This window comes from Cajanus cajan, chromosome 11, assembly GCF_000230855.2.
Source record: "Cajanus cajan strain Asha chromosome 11, NIPB_CcT2T_4, whole genome shotgun sequence".
Taxonomy (NCBI): Eukaryota; Viridiplantae; Streptophyta; class Magnoliopsida; order Fabales; family Fabaceae; genus Cajanus; species Cajanus cajan.
In genome coordinates, this window is record NC_138527.1 from 39146732 (window position 1) to 39173066 (window position 26335).

The window sequence follows — 26335 nt, forward strand, 5'->3', positions numbered from 1 at the left end:
TAATTTTTAGAAGAAAAAAGGTTTACCAATTGATTTTTGCTGTATAGAAAAGTTTTTTTTTTTTTACACCATATAGAAAAGTTTTACTAGTATTAGGTTTCGTATTTATCCTTTGACGTTTTCTTTTATTTTAATCCCTATGCGAAATTTTGTTACACATTATTTTGGTCCTTAATTATGCATTTTATTCTCTAAGCTTGGTATATCAATTTTTGTTTTGGTTCCTATATATGCAAAAAAAAAAAAAAGTGATGACACTCTTATAACTTTAATAAACAAGAGGGATCAATTTGTAAATGGATTTTCATGTAGAGGTCAATATATGTAGAATTTTTTTCATGTAAAGACTATGTCCTGAATCGACATCTGAGACCTATAATTCTCAAAGTAAACACGCCTAATATAGAAACTAAAAATAAAATTTAACCTTTCAGTCATCGTTATATCCAAAATTTTCAAATGTTCCCCTCTCTTTTACGAAATTCCCTCCCAGTCTCCCACTCTGGCTCGAGGACACACATACAAAGTATGGGTTAAAGAAGGGACCCACAAAACCACGATAGAGAATTAAAAATTATACATAACTAAATCAAAAACTTAAATTGACCAAATTTGAAGCATTTCAAATTTAGAACAGCCAGCACAAGAGCAGAGGAATTTATTCTTTATTAATAGATCCATTAACATAGAAAAGAATGCAGGTTAATGTTGGTCAGTTTCACATGACCAACCCTACATTACATTATTAAATATCTACGTCTTTAAAACTCGAAACATACGATGTTATCCGACAATACCAATTTCTATCCCTCTGCATGCCGTATAACCCGAAAAGAACTGGTGCAGATCAGAATCCAAGGCAGCTTCATTCATTTTGAGAATTCCCATTGCCTACAGAAAGCAACATTTAACAAGAAAGGGTAATCTCCACCTCCATAACGAATTGTTATTTACATAATAAAAAAAGTCATAAACCACTTTGGTACGTTAGTGTATTTGTTAGTCAAACTCAAAGTTATGTTTATGTTCGCTTTACACCATTTTATATTTCAATTATCACTGCCTCTTAAATCACTTGTTTCTTGGGCTCGATGAAGTATGAACACTTCAACAAAAAAAAACATGAGATACTTTCAAATTTATCGTGTCACGTGTGAATTGGTCGTGTACGTTAGTTGTCTTCTAGTGTTCTATGTGTTTCAATCACATACATTCTTACATATGATGTCCTTATAGACTACTGTCTCAAAATAATGCACTTTCAGAGAGAAATATTGCATGCATGCCCATGTCACTGACTCTAAACGAAATCATTTTGAACTGTTATTGGTTTTGTGCTATCATTTGGCTTTATTCAATCACTAAAGAAAGTGAAGAAAAGAGGTTGAGTTATTTTTGAAGGCACGAGTAAGAGAAAATTGAAAAGGCTTTACCTTGGGAGGAGTTATTGGATTGAGTTGGTTGTTGAGTGGCTGTGGTGTGTTGGACAACGCCGGGCCAGGAGCGGCAGGTGCAATGCATTCCCTCATTAATGCTGGCGTAGAGGGTGCTCAAGTGTCTGCCACATCCACCCCACGTGTATTTCTTACAGCTTCTACACTCCACCCTATAACACATGCTTTTCCTTAATTCTTCACTTCCTCACTGAAACTATACTATTATGATTTATGATACAATACAACCAACCCATTTTATATTAACTCATTTTCAGATCATTGTTATCACTCGTTAACATCAACGCTTTCTTGGTTTAGTTGTCCCTTGTGTCACCCACTCGCTGAAGATAACGCCTAACATTGTTATTCGCTTATTCCATTTCAGAGATTCGGTTTGGCACCCTCTCTTATTATCGTATGGTCAAGGATCATCTGTAATTCTGTATCCTCATTGATCTTTACTTTCATGTAAGTGGTGCTCACATTCTTTAATTTATAAATTAATAAATAAAGATTATGTGTCGTGTGTAGATTGGACAACATCATATAATACTTTCCTCTCTTTCCATATAATTAGAGATCATAGAATAATGTATTTTCTTGCCATGATCCCTTGTCCTTGGAAATAATCGCTCGACAAAAACATCACTTCCACTTGCTTTCCTAGGTCTATTTTATTTGTTGATGGAAACTAGTGATTACTCATACAATTCAACCTTTGACGAGGTGGTGATTATACATTTTTAAAGTTACCATGCTAAAATACTTCTCACATCGCCGCATCCTCCAGTCTCAAGGTCTCCTTGTTTCTCAATCTGAAATATTAAATATCTAAGGTGAACAAAAATGCCAGAAAAGGTACTTTAATAAAATTTTATATTTATTTAAAGAAAGGTTAAACTATACTTTTTTATCATTTTATTCATTTTTATTATTTAATTTAGTCTCATTATTTTTAAATGGTTTAATTTGATCATTTGATTTTTTTTTAAATATTCAATGCTATTTTTTTTTCTAAATTAATGTTAAGGACATTAATGAAATTTGATAAATAAATATAAAATAAAAAAAAAGACAACATTGAATATTATTTAAAAATTAGATAATAAAATTGAATCATTTAAAATGTTCAATTTAATCCTATTATTTATAAAATGTTCAATTTGGTCATCTAATTTAAAAAAAAAAATCAATTATAATTTTACTAAATTTCATTAACATCGTTAATTAGTATTAATTTGGACAAAATATTAAAAATTAAAAAATCAAATTAAACATGTAACTAAATTAAATTTTAAATATAAATAAAAGGAATAATATATATATATATATATATATATATATATATATATAATTTAGACTTTAAAGAAATAAAAAAAAGGAAAATACTTGATCGAGAAGGAAACCAGAAATCACTCTGGCTATTTATCAGAATACAACCAAAAAAAATCTTTAGAAAACATATTAGAATCCAAGAAACAACGTTAACTTCGATCCACAAAAATCCCATTATATCACAATTCACAGCTGTGGAAAAACCCATGTAACCATTGTAATCCTTTCATACATTTCAGTTGGTGGTAAGGCACAACCCAGCTAAACCAAAATGTATATAGCTTTAATCACAATAAAAAACCATTTTAATGATGTAAGGTTTTGAACTTCTGAGAATAGGGAAAGGCGGTGGCCTCGGCCAATCTCCCTGCCCTCATGCGTCCTCCTAGTATAAGTAATAATTGTAGACTTGTCTTTCTATATTTTTCAATATTAATTTGAACTTATGTTTTAAAATATATAAAAATAATAATAATTAAAGAGTTTCTTTAAAAAATTATTATTTTCATGTATAAAACAATCTTATATTAAAAAAATCTTACATTTTATACATATTTTATAAATAAAGTGAGTTGAATTTTTGAACTCACTTGGATAGAATGAATGAGATGGAATAAGACGGGATGTGATGAACTGATGAAACATGACATGTAACATTCTCTCTCTCCTCCAATAACATTTTATTAATCCATAAAAAATATTTTAAATATTGTTCATAAAATTATAAATATTATAACTTAATAAATATTTATTTATAAAATAGTTGTAAAATAATAAAATTGATATGTGATTTTATATTTTAAAATTACAAGATTTAAATTTAATATAAGTTAATTTTTTTAAAATTTAAAATAATATTCTCATGTTGTAAAAAAAACATACATTTTTATAAGTATTTTATAAACAAAGTGGGCGTAATTTTTAAACCCACTTTACTAAACGGGACAAGATGAAACAGAACAAGATATAATAAACTAACAAAGTAGGATAGGCGATATTTTGTCAATCCTACTTCCAATAACCTTTTATTAATCCATAGTAAATATTTAAAATATTGCTTATAAATATAATAAATTTTATTTACAATATAATTACAAAATAATTAAATGCATTTATCATTTCATATTTTAAAGTTACAAAATATTTAAATTTAAGATAATTTAAATTCTTTTTAAATTTAAAATAAAATTTTCATCTTGTAAAAAAATCTTATATTTTTATAAATATTTTATAAACAATGTGAGTTAAAATTTTGAACTCACTTTATTAAATAAGACGGGATGGGACAAAATGAGATAAGATAGGAAGTGAAATTGTTAAAATTTTGAACTCACTTCATTAAAAAAGATGGGATGGGACGAAACAAGATAGAATAAGAAGTGACAAACTGAAAGAGTAGGACACGAGACATTTTGTCACTCTTACTTTCAATAAATTTTTATTAATCCATAATAAATATTTAAAATATTATTTATAAAATTATAAGTATTATAAATATAATAAAATTTTATTTACAATATAGTTGTAAAATAATTAAATACATTTATCATTTCATATTTTAAAATTACAAATTATTTTAATCTAACATAAGTTAAATTCATTTTAAATTTAAAATATTTTTTTTGCAATGTAAAAATATATTACATATTTATAAATATTTTATAAATAGATTGGTTGAATTTTTTTAACTAACTTTAATGAACCGAATGAAACGAAACAAAATAAGACCAAACATGACATTAATAAAATAAGGCACGAAACATTTTGTTACTCTTACTTCTAATAACTTTTTATTAATCCATTATAAATATTCAAAAAATTATTTTTAAAATTACAAAATTTTTAAATTTAGTATAAGTTAATTTATTTTTAAATTAAAAAAAATCATTTTGTAAGAAAAACCTTACATTTTTATAAATATTTCAAGTAGAATAAAAAATATATATAAGATTATATACAACTTTAATACCTGTATTCTTTCTATATTTTTAAAAAATTCAAATAATTAATTATATTGTTTTAGCATACAGCTAAAACAAGAGTGACCCGTAGGTATCGTTATGGTTATATTTACTAATAAGATCAAATATCCTAACATTTTGGTCTTGGGCTCAAATTCATCTTTCAGTGTGACCGCTTCTCTCCCTAATTTCTTTTTGCCACACAGCATCTTGTTTCACTAATTATCACAAAATCACAATACATTTAACCCAAATCCAGCGTAATAAAGTGTTTAGCTAGCATAGTTGATAGGCATTGTAATGATTTTTATACGAGTAGTATTTTAAGTATTCTGAAATTTGTGACAATATCAAAAAGGTGCACATAAAATCAACGAGAAAAATGAATATATGGCATAACACTTTCCCTGAAAACATTCAATCCCCTTAAAATGTCCTTATCAATACTTCGAAGTGTCACCAAACTGTATGGTAGCATTCAAAGTTCAAATTAAACACACCATACATACGAACCAAGGCCTACTACATCAGCATGCGTTGCCATCACCTTTGTCTTCAGTGGATTCTAATGCTGGTTTCTTTTGCGCGCTTCCTTCTGCTGCACTGGCATTTGATGCTCGCTTAACTCCTCTTCCTACCACCCCAAGGTGTGTGACTCCACCAGATCCGTTGGTGTGGGCAGTTGAAATGGTTGGAGAGTCAAAACCTCCACTGCTGTTGGCAGTAGCCAACTGTGAGGAAGTCACTTTTCCAGGAGGTGGTTCCTTCACACTACCTGCCTTGGCAGCTGCTATTCCTAGGATCTCAGAGAGAATTGACTTTGGGTTCGAGACTAACTGTTGCAGATCTTCAAGCTGCAATTCCACAAATTCCTATTTATAACAAAATAACAACATAAGACAAAGTAATATTAACAAAATTTATCATGTCTACCTTCTTTTCCAGCTCACTTGATAGACCTTTGAGCGTTTCAATCTCTGCTTGTTTATCCGCAACTGAGTTATTAGACTCAGATCCAGGGCACGTTTTTACATCCAGAGCTAACTCAGAAGCAGATGTCAAATCTGAACAACTCTTTACTTCATTTGTGAGACGATGTAACCGTGCCTTACAAACAGATGTAGCCTTCTCACAATAAGCAATTGCTTCTTGAGGCTTAGAACTAACCTCCAAACACAAGCATATGCGGAAATTTCTATATTCACCAGTTAAGGAGGTCTAGTGGTGGACAATAACATTTTGATTATCTACTTATCTTAAATTGCAGACTATCAATCAATCAATTCGGTAATTTATTGTAACTATTTAATTTGTTTCATTTTTCACAATCATTGAAACCAGCAAAGTCTACGACAAACACCAGAAAAATCACACATCTTGATAAGAATTATATACCAAGGATACAAATCAGCAATTTTTCTATCATCTTGTTCAACCAGCTGTTCTAAGATGGATAGTGCCTTTTGGTAATCCGAGAGGGAAGTTTCAAAATCCTCTGTATATACAAAATCCAAGTAATAATCAAGCTTTCACTATAATCATATCCCCTTTTTTTCAGTGTATTTGGAGAAGAAAGTACTAGTTAAATTTGAAATAAACATAAGAACGTGAAAATACCTCTTTCCAATGCAACATCTGCCAGTGTTGATAATATGTCCACTTGTTCTATTGTATTGACAGATTGCTTTTCAACAATGGCTCTAGCAATATCAAGCATTTTCCATGCCAGGTCCAGGTCAGTCTCATCTTCATCACCTTCTGCTAAGTCTTCAGCATCACTATCCTCATCATCTTCTTCCTGGTCGTTCTTAGTGGACTCTGTTTAATATTTTGAAAACAGAACTAATGATGAGAAACTGACTGACCAGCAGACTACCACAAAATAAGGGAATCATAGAGTTTATCCCTAAAAGAGAATAATACAATGCACTTCATCAACACTAATGATTGTACTCTAGCTTCACCAAATTTGGTAATGATGGCTGATATTGTGACACAAAGTGTCCATTTCCAACAATTTTAGGAAGAATGGTTCCATTTTTGTATTCACAAGTTTCCTGTATATTATAATTTGCACTAACCATGAGCTTTCCTTATCTCACTGGCTTATCCATAGCAGGAGATAATTCACTTTAAATGTCAACATCAGTACCATACATCTAAATATCAAATAGAAGGATATAGAGACCCGAGTAGTTCACATAAACAGTTTAGAATATTTTGCTTTTTAGTTTTTACTGTGTTATTAAACAGTTAATAAATCCAGCTAATTCATGTCTGAACTCAGCAGACTTAAAGAATTTTCTAGTAACTCAAAGAAAGGGCACATCTCATATATCCTATATCATGAAATCAATGCCACAAAAGGCTTCCCCTTATTTGCAATGAGTGGTAAGAAGGGTAGGATAATGCTTTCTAAGCCAACCTAGTTAAAAAGTAATCATTTTCTGTGAGACAAATTCCAAATTACAGGACAAATATAATCATATAAAGATGCATGGTTAAAACACTGACCAAATTGAACAATAAACTATAAACAGAAGTCAAAAACAACTAAGCAACAAGTCCAAGAAGCAAGGCAACACACTGACCATCTTCTACTGCTGTACCCTGGTCATTCGAAGACACATCCTGCTCAGCATTGCTTGGAAAAGATGCAGTGGAAGATTCAGCATTCACAGCACTCTTCACAGACCCATCTTTGTTGGACCCATGTTGAGATCCATCATCCTTCTTGGGCACATCCGCCAAAGGATCAGCTTCCTCCTGAGCCTTGTACAGAAGTGCACACCCATATCTGTAGTACGTGTGGACACACTCGGGAGCAAGTTCACCATAATGGGCAACCCTGTCTCGATCGATTTTTTTTTCTTTCAGAACATCGTATATAGACCAAAAGGAAGCCTAGAAATTCAAATTAGCTACCATTTTCTATTAGTACACCACACAAACAAACCACTTCATGAATCATGCGTGCATTCGATGTATAGCTTAGCTTAATAGTGAGAACATACACTCGTAAATTTGAATTTTTCCAACTTACTTCAGAATCTTTTAGTAGACATATCAAACTCCACGCACGTGTTAAAAAAGCGAATCGGAGAATGTATTGAACAATAAAATTAACGGAACCTGATTTCGAGAGCACGGCTAAAGTTATCAGCTGCTTCTCCAAAATCGTTCTCCTTCATTGCCTTGTTTCCCTTCTCCATTAGCTCATTCGCCAACTCCAGAGACTTCTGAGGATCGCTACCGGACGCCTCACCGGAAGTTCCAGCGTTCGATGCCAACTCTTCGCCGCCTTGCGCGGCGGTGTCGACGGTGACTCCACTCTTGTCGTTCTCCTCAGAGTTTAGGGTTCCGTCGACAGCCACCGGTTCCGCCGGATGAGGCATTGTGACGGAGGTTTCCGATGCAGGAGCGTCTTCCGCCATCCTCGAATTTGGGTTCAGAGATGAGAGAGAAAGAAAAGAGGGAAAGTGATAGTCACCTCAATTCGCGAGGGTTTGGGTTTTAACTTTTAAGGTTTTCGTTTCTGGCGCAAAACGTGAAAATGAAAAAAAGAAACCCGAATTCTGAATTGGGCCGATTAACCCGACCCGTTTGGATAACCAATTTTGCCGCGTGACACGTGTCGTGCTGGTAACGGTGGGCAATATGGTAATTAAATAAAATTGGTTAAAGTTTGGATTTTGTAAGAACCAGTGGCCACACGTAGAGGATCATCGTGAGGTCGTGGCCATGGTTTCTGCAATCTCGTCACCGTTCTCGGCTCTCTCGTTTCGCCGTCTCCAGGTGTGCAATGCGACGTCGTCTCCGTGCAAGGCGCGCGCCGTTAAGTCCGTCACGGCGCTTCCGGGCGCGGGGCGGAGGCAGCTGCTGTTTTTCCTGACGGCGTCGACGGCGTTGACGGCGAGGGAAGCGGTTTCATTGGCGCAGGACATCCCGTTGTTCGGGATACGGAAGAATCTGAGGAAGGTGGAGGAGGAGGCGGAGGAGATTGTGAGGGAGGGCTTCGAAGCCGCGGACAAGGGGCTGGTGGCGGCGGAGCGGGGGCTGGAGACGGCGGAGAAGGGGATAGAGGAGGCGGAGAGGGAGGTGGTGGAGGCGGTGAGTTTCGGGGGGTTGGCGCAGGCGGGGGCGGTGGCGGGAGCGGAGGTTTTGGGCGTTTTGGTTGCGACGGCGGTGGTGAACGGTATTTTGGGACCGGAAGCTCAAAAGTCGTGACTCGTGACAAGTAGATTGTTGTAGCATTGAATTGGATATGTTTATGTGAAAGTTGATCCAGTCACACTGTAAGACTGTGCTCGATCGCTTTGTGTGTTTATCTTTGTAGCTTTCTCATCATATCATGTGAATGAATGCATCTAGAATCCAATAGCCTTGTTCTAACTTTATACAAATATAACAAGATTAGTAAGTTTGCATAAAGTTAAAGCCAATGTGAACATGCCATGAATTTAAATCTTATTTTATCAAAGTGACTATAAAACTAAAACTGCATCATATGAGATGAAATGTTGTGGATCTTGATGAAAGTGACTATAAGCTACATCAAACGTGATTAGTTTAGGTAATGTATGCTTAACTATTTTTAATCAAAATTTTGGGTTTAATTTTGTGTGGTGAAGTTCTCCTATGTTATGAACGTCTCTAGCTCAAAATAATTGCATCCTATAATGGATTTAACAATATGTGATTTAAAAAAATATCCAAAGAACTCATTCCAACCAAAATGAACACGCAGAAACTATCATTAACCATAGTGGATTCTAATTGATTGGTATCACAAAATCAAAACAAAGATTTGAAAAAAAAAAATCATTTAGAACTATATATATAAAAAAAAATTATATCACAAAAATTGATGAAACGTTGCAAAGCTCATTTAACTGTTATGATACAGTTGAATAGAGTATATATATTTATTCAATTTGTAAAAACCAAAAGTCTCAATTTTTTATCCTCTAAATTTCTCTAATCTTTATACATAGCATCTAAACTCTCATTAGTTATCATCTTTACTCATTTTATTCATACATACTCTTCCAGATTTTCTAGATGCTCTATTCTTCACAAATAGATTCCAATGATTTCAACATGAATTCATTCATTTTTCATGTTTCCATCACTCTTAACTAATCTTGTCATATATTGGATTACAACAAGCACATCTAGCATATAATCCATTAGTAATGTTTTCAAAACACGGATTTCCATTCAATTCAACTTCAAAAATATTACATTTTAGGAAGGATACAATTAAGATGCTTAAAAAAAATCCAAACCAAAATAATCAAAAAAGAGATACATATCTCATTCAAGTAAGAAATTAAATGTTTCGAGAATAATGTAATTGTGGTGAGTCAAGACAAATAGATCCATTTTGGATATACTAAAATAAATAAGTTAAAATATTGGAGTTAGTTGAGCATCATGAAAAGGATATTTACTTCCTTACATGACTCTTAGATGTTGAACTCACTCACCTGTTTAAATATATATGTTGATTAGATAAAATGTTTTGAGGTAATTAAAAGATGATCATAAGGGATAATGTTTGATAATTATTGTAATAGAATCATGTAAAACATGATTATTCCTTTTGTATGGTTTGAGTTGTGCACAAGCTTTATTTTTTAGGTCATTGTACATCTTGTATTAGCTGACTAATGATAATAAGAAGAAGAATAACTTTTTTATTTGATATAAAATTAAAAGACAAATAATTTATATAATTTTAATAAAAGATGAAAGACGATTATAATGTGTATCATGATAATCTACTAGAAAGGAAAACAATCACACTAAAATGTCGATAACATAAATTCAATGTTGTATAGTTCAAATGTTACTAGATGCGTTGACAAAAAGTAAAATCATAACTTTGGATGATATTTACATATGATATTTACTTGAGATAAACCAACAAGATATAACATGGTTGAAAAATATTTTTGTTTCTTAAACATGTGGTTATGTATTCAATTTCTAATTAGTATATGAAAAAAAATTATTTATTGAAAGAAATTAATCACTTAAATAAAATTTTATATTTTAAAGGACTAGTCCTTAATTTTTTTATTAAAAAATATTTTGATTTTAAAAAAATTATTAAAGCTCGAGACTAATGCAAACAATTCATATTTGATTATGCTTGCTTGAAAAAAGTAATTTAAATAAAAATAATAATCATTTCAAAGTTATTTTATAATTTCAAAGTTATTTTAAGACATTATAGATTTATGCTCATAAAAAATACACATCATTTTCTAAATGAACCACATAACTAAGTGTGTGTTTGTTTTGTTATTAAATACTCACAGATGACCCTATTTTATATTTTGATATTTTAAAAGAGTGGTTTCACATTTTTAATTAAACCACCGACTCTTCAAACATGTTAGCATACAACTTATCTTCAATTTTTTGGGGTGGGGTGGGGAGTAATATCTATCTTCAATTCCTTTGATTTTCCTAAATTATAAGAAAATGAAAAAGAAAATAAAACTAAAATCAAAGGTAAATATAAAAAAATATCTTCTATCAATTGTCGATTTTAATTTATTACAAGAACTTAAAAAACGAGTATCATGATATAATTTGCACATATCAAAGATCATGATCATAAAAAAATATAGAGAAAAGCATTAATGTTTAATGAGACATGATACACAAGTAAAGATCACATTCTAAACAATTAGTAAAAAAAAAAATTCTTTATAAAAGAAAAATAATGAATTTATCTTTGATAATTTACATAGTTATTAAAAATTATGATAATTATTAAGTATACAATGAGAAAGATAAAAGTAAATATTAAATAATTTTTTATTATCGATATAGATTATAAAATATTTTGTAAGATGATTTTATCGTAAGAAAAAATAAAATAAAATTATTACATGATTTAAATATACTAGAAGTATCTATTTGTGCAAGAAGAGTTTTTATTTAATTATTTAAAATAGGGGTGGAGTTTATCTAGTTTTTCCATATGATGGAAAAGGAAAGAAAAATCTTGCTACGCTAACGGTGCGGTTGCAATCTCAAATCAAATTGAGCACTGCAAACGGTACCTGCTATTTGCGTTCCCAACCTCTGAACCACGCAACTGCAACATTTTTATTTGGTGAATGGCTCGCAGCTTCCAACCATGCCTCCCAATTCCTCGCCACCATCCCTTCAAAACTCGCAAATTCCACACCTTATCTTGCCAAACAGATCCTAACCTCCACGAAAAGGAAACCCCTCCAACGGTATGTTTCCTTTCTCTGCTTTCGTAATAACAATACAACCAACGAACTTCTTTATTTCCTACCTTAACTTCCTCTAACCTCTGCTCAGGAAAAGAAACTGGTGGTCGAGTCTAACCCAGTCAATGGTCAAACCAACAAGACAACAGCAACTCCACTCCCTCAATTGCCCACCAAAGATGTCAACAACAAGATCGCGGTTGTTTCCACCTTAGCAGCTTTGGGACTTTTCCTATCTACGAGGTTGGATTTCGGTGTTTCCCTCAAGGACCTCTCTGCCATTGCAATGCCTTACGAAGAGGTTTGCACTTCGTTCCCCACGCTTATAAGCATCACTAATCATTATATCCCTCTTTCTCTTAGGGCATCTTTGGATAACTTAAAAATAAGATTTTGCAAAATCTATATGTAACTTCTACTAATTCAAATTAGTTTATATATAGTTCTGTTTGGATAAGTTTCGAAGGGAGAAAAATCAATTTGCATCCTCTCCTGCAGTATTCTTTTTCTAGCTTCTCTCCTCCAACATTAATAATTGTTCAAATTTAATCATTGATTCAAATTTAATCATTTAAGAAGTTACATTAATTATAAGATTAAATTTAAGTCTTTAGATATATCTTACAGGAGGGAGGCTGGAGAGAGAATATTGCAGGAGAGGATCCAAATTCGAGAAAAATAGCTTCTGAAGAAGCTTAAAAGAGAGAAAAATAAGAAAAAATTAAAATAATTTTTTCTAAAAGCTAAACCAAACAAATAAGATCTTAGAATAAGATCTTAGAGAAGCTAATGGGAGAGTTTTTCCAAAATAGCTTAGGCAGCTAATTTTGGTCTATGAAAAAACTTTTTTTTTCTCCCTTTTCTAGAAATGCTTTTCAAAAAATTTATCCAAATAGGTCTATAAACTAATTTTAGCTAAGGAAGAAGTTTATTTCATTATTTTCTTAAAATGACTTTCAAGAGAAGTTTATCCAACCATATCCTTAATTAATTATCTTGTGTTAATTAGGTTTTTTTCATTCGTGGTTGTTACATGATATATCTATTACCTGCCCCATATTTTCTTATACTATTTGTGCTTTGGTGTTGGATGGTCCAGGCTCTCTCCAATGGGAAACCCACTGTGGTGGAGTTTTATGCAGATTGGTGTGAGGTATGTCGGGAATTAGCTCCTGACGTCTACAAAGTAGAGCAACAATACAAGTAATCAATGAATCACCTTTATGCACACATGTATCTCTTTTGAATTTGTTACTCACTATTTATTATGATCAACATATTTTGGGAAGCATCTATTTCGCGAGTGCTAGCTAGTTCATAGTCCTGATACTGTTTTATTTCTTACCCAAGGGATCGAGTTAATTTTGTAATGTTGAATGTTGATAACACAAAGTGGGAGCAAGAGCTTGACGAGTTCGGGGTGGAGGGTATTCCACACTTTGCATTCCTCGATAGAGAAGGCAATGAAGAGGGCAATGTTGTGGGAAGGCTTCCAAGACAGTACCTGCTGGAAAATGTGGATGCCCTTGCTAGTGGACAAGCATCCGTTCCTCATGCTCGTGTTGTGGGTCAATATTCAAGTGCTGAAGCAAGGAAAGTGCATCAAGTTGTTGATCCAAGAAGTCATGGTTAGATGACCACGTATACAGTACCTTCTTTTACTGTTTCACAGTAACTGGTTTCATTTGTCAGTCAGCAAACAACTCATTGCTCTTGTTCATGAAAATTGTGCGAGTCTATCATAGGTTAGGATCTGAATCTAGGTATCAACGGCAATTGTTAGCTCAAATGTGTCTATACTCTCGCAATCTTGTTATAGGTGAAGATGCACTTGAATGCTTACAGGTCTGCTACTCTGCTCATTATCTGTTTATATCTGTATACCCCCTTCATAAAAAAAATATAAATACACGGAATTCTTAGTCTATCAAAGATATGATTGCTATACTCCACTACCCACGTCTAAGAAATTTAAACGACATCTGCTGAGTTTTTTTCAATTAATTACACGATACAAGTCTTGGGCCAACAGTGTGGTTATATTTTTTCTGTTTTCTACATGTGTCTTCCTTTTGCTTGGCCAATGTCTTAAGATTCAGTTATTTTATTATAACCTTTCAGAACATAGGTGAAAATTTTGATCGCATAGAAAGAAATAAGCAGCAAAATGGGCATGGCGCAAGCACTCCTGTCGAAAATACCTGTTACCGCCAGAAGATGTAGAGTTCTGACAAAAAAGATACTGAAGCAGCGTTAAGATAAATACATGGATCATGTGTTCACTTGGCATCAAGTACTGCCCGTAGGGCAGTGTAAAATTCTAATTAACCCAATTAAAAATCAAATAATGAAAAATATTTTTCAGATTAAGCTGGTTTATTTCTTAACAAAAAAGTTAATTGCTTATGAAAATCGGTTTTTATCCATGACAGAGGATAGCTCAACTAGTTAATTTTTTCTGTTAACAATCAGTTGATTCTGGTATTTTCCAATTCCTTTTGTTATGTTGATTTCAGCATTTTAGAGCAACGCTTGCTCTCCTCTTGCACCCTGTATATAAGACTCGATAGCGTGAAATGAATTGGATTTCCCACCTTTACAAATTAATACATCAGAAGTTAACCTTTTATTCTTCTTGTAACTCCTAATCTCCTATGTCCCATCCACGGCTGAAACCCTGCCCAAGATCCTTCCTGTTCATATTATATTCATCCAAATAAGAATACCCCATCTATCACAGTCGGTCTTGAGCCATGGTTTCAGTTAAAATCTGGTTATGAATTGCGGAGTCGCCGAAGAATTGGTATTAAATCTATGTTTTGAGAAAAATTTCTGTATAAAACTGGTTTTGGCTCAAAAATTGGTTTTGAATCGGTTTTAAACTGTTTTCTATTTTGAAAGAGGTAAGTGGTTCGATTTTAAAATTAAATTCAATTGATTAGTTTTTTCATATATTGAAACCATACATGCCAAAGGCTGCTTAAACTTGAGCATAATTTGGACTAGTCAGACCAAAAGCCCCATGATTTTGCGCATTTCCATCATTAGCTGCCATTACTAAATAAACAATTGTAGTCAAAGGTGGCTTTTCCAACCACAATTATACATATATAGGAACTATTTATAGTTTTGATCCTGTCTGCGTAGCGAATCTATATATTGATTTCTGATGATTTATGCATACGTAAAAATAGCTATAGCAACAAAAACGGAGGAAAGAAAAGTGTTATGTGCCTTTAGTATTCACATTGCTGGAGGCTATCTGTCACGGGATGACATTTCCCAACAAGCTGTTTGATGAAGGTGAGCTAGGTCCACTTGACCAACGATCATGCACTGATACAGGGGAGCTATCCTTCACCTCCACAGAATGCAAAAGACATTCTGTCTTCTGTGAAACAATCAATCTCTCACTCCCATGCCCAGCTTTTTTAATGCCACTCAGTGACCTCTCACTTCCATGGCGAGGTGATGAACTAGTGGAACCAATCGATGAAGCCGTGACAGTTTCCTCCATAGCTGCCCATCCACTTTGTCTAATGTGCTCTAGCTCCTCTGCCACTTCCATCATAGTAGGCCTCATGTCACTATGAAAAGCAAGGCATCTAAATGCAAGCTCAGCCACCTTATGAATAGAGTATAGTGTCCAAGCATCTCTATGTGGTTCAAGGAAGGGGTCTATGATCTCATCTATGGTACCCCTCCTAATCCTATCAACAGCAAGAGCAGCTAAATTTACCTCACTCCGAGGTCGAGCAAAATCAACCACTTTCATGGCAGTTATTATCTCTACCAAAACCACTCCAAAACTGTAGACATCACTTTTATCAGAAAGGTGAAAGTTCTGATGGTATTGAGGATCCACATAACCTGGAGTCCCTTGTGGGGCAGTTGAGATATGAGATGTTTCCATCATGCCAATCCTAGAAAGCCCAAAATCAGCTATTTTAGATTTGAAGTTATAATCCAAAAGTATGTTACTAGATTTTATGTCTCTATGGTAAATTGGAGGGTGAATTGCAGAATGGAGATATGCTATGACATTAGCAGTTTCAGTAGCAATGGTAAGGCGTATTGTCCACGGAAGTCCTTTACCCCTCTCTTTTTGCAAATGCTGAGAAAGTGTTCCATTTTGCATGTATTCATAAACAAGAATCTGCTCTCCCTTCTCTATGCAGCAACCTAAGAGGCGAACCAAATTTGGGTGACTCACTGAAGAAAGGAGCTTGATCTCATTCATGACTTGGTCAACGCTGTTGGTGTCTCTTTGCCTTAACTTCTTTATAGCAACCCACTCATCATTGTGCAGTTTTCCAGCATAAACTGTGCCAAAAGCCCCAGTTCCCAGCCTGTGTTTGTCAGAGAAAGAACTTGTGGCCTTCTCTATTTCTTTGTAAGGATAGAAAGGTACACTAGAGTCGCCTGCAGCTTCACGTAATTGGCGTTTTACTATGGTGTGTTTTCCCAACCAAGTAGAACGGCGCCAGGCACAATACCATAGAAGAAACACACCAGCCACCACCAAAGTTCCAGCTATGATCACTGTGAAGTGTGAACAATCATGCATCATTAATCCAAATATGAAATTTGATATGTTCTTTTTTCTATCCATGTTTGTATCAGGAAATGAGAAACAAAAAAAAAAAAACATGCATTCAATAATAGTTGACAGATTAACAAAGATTATTGTATGAAACAAATCTGCCACACAGGATTCAATGTAAGGTTCTATTATACCTCCAACAACAACACCGATTTTGGTTGCTTTCCCACATCCCCCGGACGTTATTGTTGAAGCACTGCAACTTGATGAAGCTGATGACAAGGCAAGAGAAAAAAATTAAAAAGATCACCATATGTGTATATATTTATTCTTGCTATAGTTATCTTTTGGTTCTTAAAATTTATAACTTTACATTTTTGTTCATAGTTAAAAATATTTTATTTTAGTTTCTATACATATTATTTTGTTCTCTTTTAATCTTTGTTTTCTAATTTTATAGAGATTGAAAGGGAAAGTTAATACAACTATAAGATTAGAAGAAAAAATTTATATAATTATAGACTAAAAAATTATACATTTATAAAAACTAAAAAAAAATAGTATGATAAAAACTAAAACGAGAATTATTAATTATAAATATTAAAAAATGAAGTTTAAGAATTATAAAGATAAAAAGATAACTAAATATATATTTTTTATTCATAAAATATTACAAAGATTAAATCTATGTTTTTATGCATCAATCTCAACCTATTTGTTTTGTGTATGTGTATACAGTAAATAATTATTATTCTTGATACGCGGTATCTAAAATCTTCCTCATTAATGGAGTCAAAGAGAACTTCATTCAATTTTTTTCTTTTGGAGACAGGATTGTTATTTAATAAGAATTTGTGTGTTTACTTTTTGAGTGTTTTTTTTTTTTTAACTCTTCTGTGAAGTTTTAATTATAATCCATTTTGAATTAAATCAAACCCGTGGAAATGTGCAATATGCAAAATCTACACGATGCAGCACTGAAAATGTTCCACCTCTTATGTCTGTAAAATATCTACTAGTATAAATGGTACTTCGTATCGCACTCAATATCATTATCAGCATAACGTGGGGTGATAAGAAAATTGTCGGTGGTGTGCAGATTCTTAAGGTTACAAGTAATTACCTTAAAATTAGGTCATTTCCTAATATTAATTGCACACGTTGAGAATGTATCGTCACAAATACCTCCCGTTTGACCACGACTTAATACAAAAATAAAAAGTTTATAAAAAAAATAATGAAATCCATCCTACCACGCATGTGCAGCCAGAAAATGTTGACTTTAGATTTTTTCAGGATACTGTTTGGTAAGTTAGTACTATTCAAAACAAAGAACGTGTCCTCCCACTCCCAACAAAAAAAAAAAAATCAAAATATGAAGCCTAGAACATATCCAATTTTCATATTCCCAATTTTCAGTGAAATTGGATTCGTTAGAGAAAGAAAAAACCAGGATTAAAAAACCAGGCTATCGATAGCTGCTTTGCTTCTTATCTAATCAAAATTAAGGGGCCTGTGAGGCCCTATGGTCTACACAACTACCACAATGGAATAATGGACCAGGTTATTTATCATAAAGGAAGAGTCAACGTGGTTAAGAGTGGAAACAGGTAGAGTTTAGGTAGGCTATTATAATGTATGTTTTGGTACTTTTATTCAAAATTGTCTTTGCACTTTTACACGCATGACTAAGTAATTTTAATAGTATGTATTCAAATATTTTAAGTTTAAACATATTTTTAAATCTATTAAATTTCAAATAAATTTGTTTTTTATTTTTCAAATTTAAAATTGATAAAATAAAATTGTCAAATATTATTACATAAAACCTATTTACTGGTATTCTTATTAGTAAAATTATCATATTAAATTTAATTGATAGTAAATAATTGTTCCAATATGTAACAGAAAGTTACATTCTTTCTATTTTAAATTTAAGATATTAAATGACATATAAATACAAAACCTTTTTTTTTTTATGTGTAAATCAAATTTGGTATTAAAAGATTACAACAATTCATACACCACCCTACTCAACTAACGAACTAAATTATCTTGTTAATACAATACGCATTTACCAAAAGTAAACGTTACTTGTACCGTGAATTTTACAAATAAAGATAAAAAAAAACATAACAAGCAATGAGATGCAAAAATATAAACACAAAAATTTATATTATATAAATTGTTATAACTTTATCCATCACTTTTCTGGTAATAAGGCATTCGAATCCATGTGTGGGTAAAACTCTAGGGATAACTATGGTCCACTGGGCCATTCCAAAGCTAAATAGAAAAGAAAACCAAAACAAATCTTTCATGTAAAATTTTATATGACAAGTGAGCAAAAGTTTTGTGCAAATATAATGTGAAGAAAATTCAAATTTAAATCCGGAGAATTATGTTGTATGATCTACTGCCTACACTATGGTTGAAGCAAGTTAAACAAGGTGCTATTTGCAAGGGGACAAAATTGAAAATTGAGATCTTGCCGCATAGAGCCGCAACCACACTATTATTCCACAAGTAAGAACCAAAACCATAATAATAATAATAATAATAAAGAAATGAATTTATATATAATAATTTGAACTAACCTTTCCGGCAACCGGTGCCGTGGACGAAGCCGTCACCCCAGAAACCTTGGAGACAGTGGCAGCGGAACCCTGCGTCCCCACCGTGGAGACGCAGCGTGGTACAGGTAGCGTTTTGAGAACACCGACAGTCCCCTCTGAGCCACCACCCCAACTCCACCACCTGAAACTGAAGCTGAATCTCCTGGCTCTGTGCAAAAGAAAGCGCAGAGAACAAGTACTTACACCTCGAATTGTTCAAATCATCGTACGATACAACATCCACTTCATCCTTTTGCTCCACCTTATTGAAGCAGCTTATGTTACTACTCCTCTCGTCGCAGCTCTCCACATCAAAATGCCTCCCCACAAAACTTGAAGCAGGAATAACGCACCCACCCAGCACCTCTCTGCAATCTTGCACCAGAAAGCTATTGTTCAACGTAGGGGCAAAATTCTCACCGAAAAGTGGCCCAATGGACTGCATGCTACGGTTGCATTTTGCAGGGAGATCCACCAATATGTTGCTGTTCGTTACGTTTCGGACCACAAATTCCTCAACTTGGACTCGCTTTTCTGAACACTTCAATCGGATTTCACAACCTTCGGAGAATCCAAAGGGAAATTGAAGAGTCTGATCCCCGCATTGGCGATTGCAGGTGAGGTTTTGTGCTTTTGTGGTGATCGCTACCAAGATTGTCAACACTATTGCAGCCAGATTTGATTGCGGGCAAAGAAACATTTTTTAGATGCAGACTTAACTTGCTTGAAATGGGTCATCAATTTCATCGGTTCATCACAGTCACACCCTTCTGAAAATAAAAGCAAATCAAAATTTGGTCTTTTGAGAAATTACGACAAACATGGTAGTACTAGTACAGTAGTAACATCTTTCATATGATGGATTAAATGTTGTGATCGATGCCGTTGGGTGGCCATCCATCTCAATTAATGCTGGCTCATACAAGAGAACAATTTTTCAATGGGGGGAAAATTGCTTTAAAAAAAAAACCTCAAAAATTGAATTAATTGTGCTGAGACATAAATACGCATACCTTGGAGGTTCTGCAGAGGTTGAAATTAATGACTGTAGCGGTTGAAGAAGTAGGACCAGGAGTATTTCCCCACAGACTCCCCCTCCAAGATCGAGTTTGAGGTTCAATAGAGTAATAAATTTTCGTTGGAAAGAGATGTTCTTTGTCTGCTTAATGTTTTTGTTCTTCTTTTCCGACCGAAAACAATAAAACGAAGAAGGTGCAAAAGCGTAGGTTGCGAATGGAAGGGTACTCTAATAAGAAACTTGGCTTCATTCACACTTGTTCTGTGGCGTCTGTGGTGGGTCAATGTCTTGGAAATAAAATACATGTGCCCATCGACATCTTTTTTTGTTTAGAGAAATGGCGAATATGCCCCTCACTGAATTTTCTTCTGCCCGAAAAGCCCTTGTTTCCTACGACAATTTACCTGCACGTAAAATTTTAGTCAATAAAAGGCAAATCATACCAAGTTTGACTTATATGACAGAGCTTATCTGGTTCCAGGCCTACACACTGTTTGCTTTTCAAACGGTCCTTATTAGTTGTAACCAGAAATGGTAAGGTATAGTGGTTAAATAACAATGATAATCTTTTGATCAAGAGTTTTTTTTTTTTATCTGTCTGCAATAATATTTATTGTGAAAAGTGAATTCCTTAAAGATATCCTCGAGAAAAGATAAATCATCAACAGGGTATATTGAGATGGAGGGTGGAGAGAGATAGAAAAAATAAAAATAAGGAAATTGTATACATAAACTCTGATTTAATAATTTTTTTCTATAAACACTTTAAGAAAAAATATAAATAAATTTAAAAATAAATTTTTTTAGTTAAAATTAACTTTTATATAAATTAAAATTTTAAAATAATTTTTTAACAAACTATTAAGAAAAAAAATCTGCAAATTAGCTTATATTTTCGTAAGTTTATTTTAGTTTATAGAAAAAATAATTTCTTATTTTCATCTTATTTGTTTTTTTTATTTTGATAAGTTTACTCAAATAAACTCACAATATATAATATGTTGAAAAAAGGTAGATAGCGAAAAAAAAATCAAATATGAATTGTAATAATATATTTAAATAAACTTCTCTATAATATATTTAGAAGAGAAAAAAATAAATAAGTTTTTTTATAAACTTAAATTAATTTATATATAAACTATTTTATAAAAGTTATCTCATATTAACATCTCTAAATATTTATTTTATTTTTAAATTAAATTTTGTTTGGATAAAATTTTAGTCAAATTGATCGAATAAAATTTTCAGTCAATCAATTTCAATAAACTATTTTTCACAAATCACTCTAATTTGAAAATTTTACTATAGAAGATGACCACTACTTGTACTAATAAAGTTGAATTTTCATTTACAACATGATAGACAAAAGTTGCAAGTTTTTAGTTTAAATGTTTATGAATACACTTTAAACAATTAGACCTCCTCTTCCATAAGCTCGAGACTGGAGAGACTTTTGTATCAGCTATGGTCAAATAATAAATAAAATCTAAAAAAAAACATAATATAACATTTACTCATTACTTATTAATTAAATATTTTAAATATTATCTATTACTTTCACACGGACAATAATATATCTTCTATTATTTATATTTTTGCACTTCATTTTAAAAAAAATATTTATTCTTTATAATATACACACAAACCTTAAACATCTCTCATCAGAATCTCTTTAGATATATAACTAGTAATTCAAATACCAATTACGAGTTTTTTTTTTCTTTCGGCAAATGCATTGTAAGCCAAATTAATCAATTAAGAATAACATGTTGAGAAATTATATTATAATTTAAAATTTAAATTAAATATTTAATATGATTAATTCTTTTGTAGTTTTTATATAACGTTCCAAAAACTAATGGATTGTACGTGCACCTTGACCAAGACTCACGGTTTTTTCTTTTTCCTATTAGTTAGCACAATACATGCACTTATTTTTTGAAAGTTTTGCAAAACAAATTTTTAAAACCGTTACACGTATTGTTGAAGCTGAAAAAAAGAGAATCCAATTGTGCCTATATACATATATTAATACGTGAGAAAAAGAAATAGAGATAGACACAGTAAGTTTATTATCATCTCTCCCTCAATATTATTTTTATTACAAAATCATAATTTTTGAGCGGTACAGTCTAACGAGTTGACGTATCTTGGGAGAGGAGCACACTATAAGACTCTAAATTACCAGTGCAGTGGGAGCATTTTCTCTCCAAGAATAGCGTTCTGCGTGCTTCAACTTAGGTTACTCTAAACCTATTATTTAATATTCTAATTTGTTCTTTGTGTCTAATTAGTTGTTACTGATTACTCTGTTTTAATTTTATAATATTCATTGTGTTGTTGATATTGGTTTTATTGGAAAATTTAAATATATTTTTTTGTGTTTTATTAAATTTATTTTATAACAATCTTAGAGAGAAAAACCTTTTCTTGTTCAATATCAACATGTCTACAATGGATATTTTAAATTCTTTGAGTAATAAACCAGAAAAATTTAATGGTGAAATTTTTTTATGATATCTAACACTTGTATGATATCGTTTTAAGGGGGAAAATAATGGAATGGGTCCAGTTGCTACAAAATCACAGGAGGTTCATATGATTACAATTATTGAAATTAAATTATGTCTGTACATATATAGTACATTAGTTGACTATGAAGTTCACATTGGTTAGTGTAAGTAGTACTCTCTTAAGAGAACAAAATGATGACCACCACTAGTCCACTAGTTTGTTTGGTGTGATCAAATGACACGAAGGAAATATGGATGAAATGGAAGCAAAAAAGAATCAATTGGAGCCGCCGTGACGGCGAGGATTGACCACCGCGCCGTGGTTGAAGAATTATTGGGTAGATACCGTGTTTGATGTGAGATGCCAAGTCTGACGCAGCAAGCACCACATTCCAGTTACTCTTATCAATTAAATAATATATACTTTTTGTTTATTTATATATCCACGGCCAAAATAGTTGACTATTTATTATTTGTATGTGCGTGTGCAACTGTGCCAGTTAAGATAAAAGAATAAGATTATCCAATCTCATTCCTTAATCTGTAAAAAAAAATTATAAATTTGTCCGTGTCAAATTAACTAAAATGCGTTTGTCAATTCATTACCTCTTGCAAGTACAAAAATGGACGTCCATAAGATATTGTTGCAAATTCACAATGTCTGTTTCCGCCTGTTTTAGAACAGTAACATTTTCGGCTAAATAGACATCTATGACCATGATATCATATGGAATTATGGATATTATTTTTATTTCCCTTTTACTACAACTTTTATATCATTTACTTCTTTTGTTGTTGTTATATATATAATATTAGTATTTTAGTCCTAAATATAATATTTAAATATATAAATTATATTTAAGATTTATGATAAATAATTTATATAAATTTTAAATGGTAGGCATGAAATCACATCACTTGAAACTTGAAAGTGGACAAGTTAAAGGCACACAGTATTTCATGGTTGCCAAAATCCACTCAAAATTAAGCACAACGCATTCAGCTAGAGCCTTGAGGCTGCATTTGCAAGTCAATTCAATGAAGTACAAACTACTGATCTCAACTCTAAAGAGAACAAGAGACAAAGCAACCCATAGTCAACAAAGCATAAACACTAGAAAGGAAAATGCTGTTTAATTACGAACGAAAATTTCGTAATGATGCACGAACCTTTATTTTGTTCTCCGTTATATACAGTTTTATATTTTTTTTCTTCTAAATTTTAATTGGTCCACGACCCCACATTAAAGATTCATGCAATAATTCATTATTCATACTACATACACTTTTTCATATTAAAAATAGTACGACTTTAAAAGTCTTCGAGGTTGAATCTAGAGGAAGAAGTTAATTCCCAACAACATGATGTTTAATGTCTAACTATGTCTGGAACAAAATTACTTTAAAAAAAAAACAGAGAGAGAGGACAATTTAAATTTTACTTTATATTACACACTCTTCAAAAAAAAATTAATGTATTTAGATGAGTATATTTGAAAATTTGGTTTAAAAGATCTTAATTTTAATTAAAATTAAATTCAAAACGTGTCATATATGTTTTAAATTTTGTATTTTAAATGTATTTATTTTACAAAGTTTAATATAAATTTGTCGACTCAAGACAAGAAAAAAAAAATTAATCTTCGTATAAATTGCAATCTTAACAAAATCTAGTTTATGATTGTTAACGTGCGTTTGAGGGCAAATCCAATCATGCATATAATTGCATAAAGAAAAGTAAAGTTACAATTCTTGTATTATCATATTTTACTGTTGCATAGGCTAACAGTGATGGGTGAGATTGAAATTGAGATCAATGACCATCGTAGCAATTAAGGATGGAAAGTTTAGATTATAGAGACGAACGCAGTATTATTTGACTGTCTTAATGAACTAGGTAAGAAATGACTATATGCAAGACTGGTAACAGCATAAAATACAATCATCAACTTGATCATGTTGTGGAAACATCTTAAATATTAAAAGGAAAAAAAAACATGAGCTTATTTTGTTAGGTTAAATTTCTTAAAACTTTAACCCAAATTCAAACCCTGAAGCAACCAAGTCAAAAACAGAAGCTTTTAAATTTATTTATATATAAGAGAAGTATTTTGAAAAGGTTGGTACAAGAAACAATTGTTCAATTACGTGTACATGAAGCATGGCAGATTATTCCATCAGCAATACTGTTCGATATTCGTAGTCATCTCGAGTCTTGACTTGCATGTCCTTAATTTGCACGACATTTTCTTTTATTGCTTAATAGTGAATTTAAGTTTAATTCAATTTTACAAAATTGGCTTGTAAGGTGAGAGTTGTTTTCCACTTATATATTATTTAACTGTTTAATTTCTAGTCGATGTGAGACTTAAATTTTTTTCAATAACTTGTTTAAATTTTTTGTATAATTAATTAATATTAAAATAATTCAATTATTTTGAGAAAATTTAAAACATGAAATAAATAAGCTTGTATTTAACAAAATTACTTTGAAGTTTAAGACTAAATAAAGAGACGGAACAAGTATATAAAAGCATTATAAATTACACAAAATTTCACGCTATCGATCAATAACTTTATATGAGTGTATAAGGTAGAATTAAAAAATCGATTAATTAAAATAGAATGATAAACTAGTTAATTGAATAACTAGTATTTAATGGAATGAGTAACGTTATTGAACTGATTAAGCGATAAATATAAAATGATATTCTCTATTTTTTTTGTCATAAGTGAAGAAAATACAATTTTTTTTCTTAAATATAAACAAATTTTAACTATTTTTATTTTATTTAATGATATTTTTTCTAAAACATTTCTAATTTAATGTATAAATTTTTTATTATACTGTCTTTGGATATAAGGACTTAGTGAATGCATCTGCTAACTGATTTGCTGAAAGAACATGAATGAGGTGCAGCAATCCTTCTTGAAGTTTGATTCGAATGATATGACAATCAACTTCAATGTGTTTGGTCCTATCATGAAAAGTGGGATTTTTGGCAATTTGAATGGCAGATTGGCTGTCAGAAAATACAGAGAATGGAGTTGGAATTCGAACAAAGAGACTGTCAGACAAAAATTTAAACCATTGAAGTTCACAAGTAAGAGAAGCCAACGCCCTATACTCAGCTTCTGAAGATGATCTTGAAACAGTTGATTATTTCTTGGACTTCCATGACACTAGAGATTTGCCAAGGAAAACACAGTACCATGTGACTGATTTGCAAGTAGTAGCACAAGTGGCCCAATCTGAATCTGAAAAAGCTTGAATTTTGAGAGGATTGGCAGAGGGATAGAACAGACCAAGGCCTGCTGCTCCCTTGAGGTATCTAACAATTCTCAAAGCGGCTTGCATATGTGGTTCTCTAGGCTGAGAGACAAATTGACTCAGCTGTTGGATTGAAAAACTAATATTTGGCCTTGTGTTGGTAAGGTAAAGCAGCCTACCAATTAATCTTCTGAAGCTGGTTGGATCAAGCAAAAGCAAACCTTCATCTGCATGCAGTTTCAAAGAAGGATCTGCAGGTGTAGGTGCAGGTTTGGAGCCAAGTAATCTAGATTCACCAATAAGTTCCAAGCAATATTTTCTCTGGTTTAAAATAAGCCCATTCTTAGATCTAGCCACTTCAAGTCCTAAGAAGAATTTCATAGGGCC

At 32.1% G+C, this 26335-nt stretch overlaps 4 protein-coding genes and 1 long non-coding RNA gene across 6 annotated transcripts; 2 read left to right on the forward strand and 3 right to left on the reverse strand.

Annotated features, from left to right (window-relative positions):
- Positions 1-627: 627 nt before the first annotated feature.
- On the reverse strand, positions 628-1839 carry LOC145953253 (uncharacterized). The gene is made up of 2 exons (XR_014430801.1): positions 1434-1839; positions 628-891 (listed from the first exon to the last, which is right to left on the reverse strand). It is a non-coding gene; the product is annotated as an uncharacterized LOC145953253 (long non-coding RNA).
- Positions 1840-5102: 3263 nt separating this feature from the next.
- Positions 5103-8319, reverse strand: LOC109801073 (Tetratricopeptide repeat (TPR)-like superfamily protein). The gene is made up of 6 exons (XM_020362058.3): positions 7865-8319; positions 7324-7580; positions 6350-6550; positions 6137-6227; positions 5666-5927; positions 5103-5586 (listed from the first exon to the last, which is right to left on the reverse strand). The coding sequence occupies exons 1-6, from the start codon at positions 8164-8166 to the stop codon at positions 5260-5262; spliced, it is 1440 nt and encodes a 479-aa protein (XP_020217647.2). The 5' UTR covers positions 8167-8319; the 3' UTR covers positions 5103-5259.
- A 104-nt stretch (positions 8320-8423) lies between these two features.
- Positions 8424-9110, forward strand: YCF37 (homolog of Synechocystis YCF37). The gene has a single exon (XM_020362059.3). It carries the CDS (start codon positions 8474-8476, stop codon positions 8957-8959), a length of 486 nt encoding a protein of 161 aa, XP_020217648.1. The 5' UTR covers positions 8424-8473; the 3' UTR covers positions 8960-9110.
- Positions 9111-11720: 2610 nt separating this feature from the next.
- On the forward strand, positions 11721-13920 carry HCF164 (Thioredoxin superfamily protein). Its single transcript, XM_020361807.3, has 4 exons — positions 11721-11991; positions 12080-12289; positions 13088-13191; positions 13339-13920. The coding sequence occupies exons 1-4, from the start codon at positions 11869-11871 to the stop codon at positions 13619-13621; spliced, it is 720 nt and encodes a 239-aa protein (XP_020217396.2). The 5' UTR covers positions 11721-11868; the 3' UTR covers positions 13622-13920.
- Positions 13921-15014: 1094 nt separating this feature from the next.
- LOC109800168 (wall-associated receptor kinase-like 14) lies at positions 15015-20446 on the reverse strand. Of its 2 annotated transcripts, none has more exons than XM_083067194.1 (4): positions 20160-20446; positions 19129-19913; positions 16726-16803; positions 15015-16530 (listed from the first exon to the last, which is right to left on the reverse strand). In XM_083067194.1, the coding sequence occupies exons 2-4, from the start codon at positions 19844-19846 to the stop codon at positions 15254-15256; spliced, it is 2073 nt and encodes a 690-aa protein (XP_082923320.1). In that variant the 5' UTR covers positions 19847-19913; positions 20160-20446; the 3' UTR covers positions 15015-15253. The 2 variants fall into 2 exon arrangements, with proteins under 2 accessions (XP_082923320.1, XP_020216487.1); XM_020360898.3 differs by having other exon boundaries at positions 19129-19916.
- Positions 20447-26335: the final 5889 nt, after the last annotated feature.